The sequence below is a fragment of the Gadus macrocephalus genome, chromosome 4 (genome assembly GCF_031168955.1).
Source record: "Gadus macrocephalus chromosome 4, ASM3116895v1".
NCBI classification, from domain to species: domain Eukaryota; kingdom Metazoa; phylum Chordata; class Actinopteri; order Gadiformes; family Gadidae; genus Gadus; species Gadus macrocephalus.
Window position 1 is genome coordinate 9,807,390 of NC_082385.1, and position 5,902 is coordinate 9,813,291.

Here is a 5,902-nt window from a genome sequence, read left to right on the forward strand (position 1 = left end):
GGCGCCGTTAGCCACGCTTGGCATTTTACCGACTTCAAAGCGAGGGGAAAACTGCTGGAAACGTGGTTATAGAGACACCAAAAAGTAACCGCAGCTCAATTATAACTATAAATACGAGTAGGCGAAACGTTATATTATTATTTCTGGAAGGCCTGTGAGCGGCCCAAACCACAAGCAGATTGTATTTTATATTGAGAAAAAGTGAGCAGAAATGGGAATCGCGTGCGATTGAAACTGAATGGGAGGCGTTGCCAATCGCGAGACCACGTGTCTGGTGGGAAGGGGGAAGTTTAACATTTAGACACTTTTTGGGTTGAATCTCTTCAGCCAATCACGAGCGGTTCACTGGGTCCACAGGGAACCCCATTTAATCGAACAACCGAAAGTAGACCGGAGAGCCTGCGCGCGTGTCCATGTTCCCTTCATCACACAGCCTTAAACCACGTCTACATTTAGACCAACACTAAACTACCACAGAGACGTTATGTAGAGCCAATACACGGCCAGCCGCACAGGGTTTCACGGTCTAAATCCGCCTGAGATGGCTATAATCAGTTGTAATCAATCGCCAGGACACGAGATGTAATAATTACAAATGCACAGACCACAAAGCAATTGCACGTTGGGCCCCAAATGGGCAGTGGTGGTACTGCCTGCATACAGAGCGTCTCTGGTTGTCTGTTTGGTTTGAGGGCCACATCTGTGTAGCACAATGGAGACACTGCGCTTCTTCAGCGGTGTGTGCAGGTGTGCGTCTCCGGGCTGTTTCATTAGAGCCTGAAATGGCAGACTCACCGGAGCAGAAAGCAGCATTGATTTTGTGTTAGCTGCTTGTTTAACTGGAGGAGACCAGACTGCTCCCGCACATTAGCCTAACCCTCCCTTTCCTTGACCCCCTCCTGTGTGTGTGTATGAATATGTGTGTGTATGAATTTGTGTGTGTATGAGTGTATGAATATGTGTGTGTATGAATTTGTGTCTGTGTGCGTGCGTGCGTGTGTGTGTGCGCGTGCACGGTGATTCTGTTTTGTGCAGCCATTAGTCCAGCGCCAGTGTTGGTACCTGCGCTGCCTGTTCCCTAGGGCCGGGGGTTAGGGTGTGTCAGGGTGAGGCTGTTTGACGTAGGTTGAAGGGGAACAGGGACCACAACAAAGGCAGTCTAAAGCAGGCCCAGTCTCTCCAGGGAGAGAGGGGTTAGGTGGGGTGAGGACCCCTCTGTGGAGCCAGCTGGGGACTGGGAGGCCAGCTGAGGGCTCTGGGTCCTCACAGACGTTTTGCGGACCTGACAAACAGCCCATTTGCAACTAGAACACACTTTCTGGCAAATGTGTGTGAAACTTCCTAAAAAACGTCCTGTTATTTTTATATAAATATTGAAATTTACCCTGATGAGCAAAAACAATACTTGTCATTCTGTCACTCAATCTCAGTCTCTGCTTTGTTTCGGTGCTCGCATGCCAACATAACACGTGCGGCTCAGCACCTACTGCCCTTCTAATTACCCCTGGAAGGAGGGGTTGATCTAGTGGTCGTCCCAGAGGGGTTACTGGTCCTTTAGATCCTTAAGCTTAAGGAGGGGGGGGGGACCTGTGAAGTCTGTGGAGAACATCTCTGAGGGTTTGACACATAGAATGCACTTGACTTGAGATGAAAGAAAGCCAAATATGTTGCAAGAAGCAAGGAGAGGTGTGTGTGTGTGTGTGTGTGTGTGTGTGTGTGTGTGTGTGTGTGTGTGTGTGTGTGTGTGTGTGTGTGTGTGTGTGTGTGTGTGTGTGTGTGTGTGTGTGTGTGTGTGTGTGTGTGTGTCCAGATGGTGTTCTCATTAAGGAAATTACAAACCAAAATGAGGATCTGTATTAAAGCTGGGCAGGCCGGGTGCGTTCCTCGCTGCTCTGCCAACTCCCAGAGGGATACGCACTTCAAGAGAATGGCGCACACACACACACACACACACACACACACACACACACACACACACACACACACACACACACACACACACACACACACACACACACACACACGTGCACACACGTGCACACACAAAGAGTTTGCACCAGGGTTAATAATTTAACAGCTAAACACAACAAAACGGGATCCCCACGGAACAGAAGCCAATATGATGCAGTATGAAACCAGAACGCTGAATTATTAGACTATGAAGGAATGTAGGTCAAGTAGGGATCTCCTTATCGTACGCTAGCTTATTACCGACGAGACAATGTTCTGGCTATATGTTTAACTTAATCTCTTTTAAAGCAGCACCCCAGAGAACAATGATAGGAATGCATTTGGGCAGGTTTGCCTCCTTCTTCAGGTGCTGCGTGTGGTAGAAACACTATCATCAGCACCACCACCACCACCATAATCTGCTCTGAGGAGACGCTGTTGCTACTCAGTTAGACATGAGGCGAAAGGTGTGAATGGAACATAAACAACTATCGGGGTAATGTTTAACATTGAGAACTTGTGTTCTCGGTGTGTGTGTGTGTGTGTGTGTGTGTGTGTGTGTGTGTGTGTGTGTGTGTGTGTGTGTGTGTGTGTGTGTGTGTGTGTGTGTGTGTGTGTGTGTGTGTGTGTGTGCGTGCGTTTGTGTGTCTCTGTGTCTGTGTGTCACTCCAACTGACAGTTGCTCGCGTCTGGTTTGGCTGACGCACAGGGAAAAAACATCCAGGAAACTAACAATAATAACTATCCATGTGCACTTTGCCGCTCGCGGCTGTAATTACGCACGAGAAAGCAGCGAGTCAGCGCATGACAACGGGTGGGAGGGACCCGATCGGTGAGGGTCAGAAAGCATTGTTGGGTGCTCATCTGTCACGTCTGGTTGACCGGGCTTTTCCTCACATCTCTCAAAACCCCCCACACACACACCTCGCCTGTCCAGCTGAGCCAGACACAGACACAGACACAGACACAGACACAGACACAGACACAGACACAGACACAGACACAGACACAGACACAGACACAGTCTCTCTCTCTCTCTCTCTCTCTCTCTCTCTCTCTCTCTCTCTCTCTCTCTCTCTCTCTCTCTCTCTCTCTCTCTCTCTCTCTCTCTCTCTCTCTCTCTCTCTCTCTCTCTCTCTCTCTCTCTCTCTCTCTCTCTCTCTCTCTCTCTCTCTCAGCAGAGTGATTAATTTCAGATGATAAATTCAGTCTCTACAATGGACCTCGGCGGTCCTTCAGAAATGTAATACATAATTAATTCAATATTTTTTGGGGGGGGGGAATTAACGACATATTCGTATTTCCGTATTTTCCTCGAATGTGCATTTTCTTTTTGACTCATTATAGTCACGCAGTCATCACAATAGGCTTCATTACAACCTCGTTATTAACGAACCAATTAGGCTTATTCTAATTGATGTCAAATTAATTGGCCAATCGAAGAGCGGCACAATGTATCAAACATTTTAATTGGTTTGCTCATTTTTAAATGACATGCCCGATTGCCTCCGTGGTGTCACGCAGCGTTCATCTGGCAGTGTCCCCACATCACCCCGGTAAAGTTACATACAGCTCGTACAGTTTAATCTTTCCTCAAAAATGTTACGTCAACCGAGCGCAAGACGCGAGGAACTAACCTTTCTGTGGCGCGTGCTAATGAAGCCGTTAACACATCAAACATGCATGCGCTGCACTGGCACATTGCCCAAAACGAAATTGCCAACTCTAAATGTGTTTAAGCAATTTTGACATTTTCTCTTGGATGTCTTATAACACATGCACAAATGCTGCTGTGGGTGCGTGCACATGCTCCTTGCAGTGGGGTTTGCAGCAAGGTGTGAAGGATTCAGAGCAAGTCTTGAGAGAGAGAGAGAGAGAGAGAGAGAGAGAGAGAGAGAGAGAGAGAGAGAGAGAGAGAGAGAGAGAGAGAGAGAGAGAGAGAGAGAGAGAGAGAGAGAGAGAGAGAGAGAGAGAGAGAGAGAGAGAGAGAGAGAGAGAGAGTGACAGAGCGGGGGTCTTTACTCACCACCCCCATGTCCAGCTGCTCCGTAGTCAGGGGAGGCGCCGCTCCGGCCGAATGTAAGAAGCAGATCAGGGGCAGCAGGAACATCTCCGTGGAAATAATCCCCAAGTACCGCGCGCTCCTCCACTTGTGAAACACCGGAGAGATCATGCTGTCCAACTACAACGGTCTGGTCTCCCACTCCGGCAGCCCACGGGTCCACGGGATAAATCCACAGTCCACGGCTCCTCGCATTTGCGGAACGATCTGGGCAAATCAGTCCGTCTTACTGTTGCCCATAAACACGTAAAGCACATTACACAGCACGGCCGAAGTGGATCCTACTCATGCCAAATGGTTTTCAACCCAAGGAGTTGCGTTTTTTTTCACCCAGGCACATGTATGGTCACACAGCATGCAATAATGAAAAAGATAAAAATAAAAACTACTCTTCGCAAAGTCCACCCACGAAGATGCCCTTAGCAATAACACAAAGTTCGCCCCTTTTTGGACGTTCCTACGCGAGCGTGAAATAAATGCCTCCCCACGCGAGCGGTTTCTTCGGCGCGAGCGGAGCCTGATCTTAGGCGCGCGCCGCGGAGATGCTTTGGCACGAGGCTGGGCGGGCGGGGGAATTAAAGCGCCTTCCGCACAGAGCGGTGCCTGTCGGAGCTCGTGACGTGCGTCTTACGCGGTTTGGGCATACACAGATGTAAGACTGGAGGGGACTACGTAACCTCCCAGTCTTCACTATGAGGCCCCTTTCTTTGGCAGGCTTTTTAGGAGAAGCAGTGTTGTTAGTAAAGCTAATTGTGGGATTTGTATATTTAAGTAGTATGAACTGGTAATAGCAGGAGATGCATCCTTGGCAGTGAGGAGGAGAAGACAGGATTGCTAATTCCTGGGAAAAAATTGACTGAATTGATTTTGTGCCACCTTCTATTTTAGAGATGCCACATCCACCACTGTGACATCTCACCGCCTTTCTAATTGTTTTGTGATACCCAAAGTTTAAAAGGTTTTTGTCATGATTTCAAAGGACATAATGCATGAGGTTGACATCGTTTCACAGATGGAGAAGGGTTGCTCATTTCACCTGCTCTAAGCAGGGCAATAATTCATTACCGTTTATCTTTGAGTGGCTTTGTAGTCCTGAAATTAGTCATTTATCATGAAATAACCATTGTGACATAGCAAATCCGAGTTTGAGTGGTACAAAGTAGGCTACTAACGGAGTATGATTGGATAATAATCCATTTAAATGATAAAAACAGTCGTTTGAAAATTATACCTAAATAAGTAGCTACTGTATTTATTCACCTTGTTAGAATGGTAGGTATATTTTATTGAATTAGCATATTGGGATATCAGTATTGCACGAAATATCTCAGTTATTATAACACTTTTTCCCTTGAAACAAACCCATTAAAATATGCCAAGAAAACGAGATGAGTTTTCATTTAAAATCTGATTCATTTGATCCGTCAATCAGGTGCCTAAGGCAAGGCAAGGCAAGGCAACTTTATTTATATAGCACTTTTCATGCACAAGGCAGACTCAAAGGGCTTGACATATAAACATTGTCATACAATAAAGGGTAAAGGGTGAAAAAATACATTAAATGGCAGGCCTGCACAAAGAAATATTTTTCTTCAGTTTGGGTCTCACAAGGTCTTATGAGAAGATTTGTGTGTTCATTTCAAAGAAAATATAGAAAGTTTTACAAAAGGGGAAACTGTACAATACCAGAGGTATAGACCTACTTCTGCTAAAAATTCCTTTCCAAAGAGGATGTTTTTCTATCGGCTGTGCACACATCCTAAGAATAGCCCCTGTTCTGACAACACCCTCACACCTAACAACTTCAAAAACAAAAACTACCTCAGTTTGCATTTTTTGGAATCTCCTGGGCAGGAAGTTCTCCTGCCACACCGGGTGACCTACCATTTA

General features: G+C 46.6%; 1 protein-coding gene across 1 annotated transcript in view; it reads right to left on the minus strand.

Annotated features, from left to right (window-relative positions):
- The window catches only part of LOC132454854 (matrix metalloproteinase-17-like), a 46,344-nt gene extending 41,749 nt beyond the window's left edge, over positions 1-4,595 (minus strand). Inside the window, exon 1 of the mRNA XM_060048404.1 lies at positions 3,977-4,595. Within this exon, the coding sequence (XP_059904387.1) occupies positions 3,977-4,123 (147 nt within the window). The 5' untranslated portion in view covers positions 4,124-4,595. The remainder of the gene's footprint in view (positions 1-3,976) is intronic.
- Between the last annotated feature and the right edge of the window lie 1,307 nt (positions 4,596-5,902).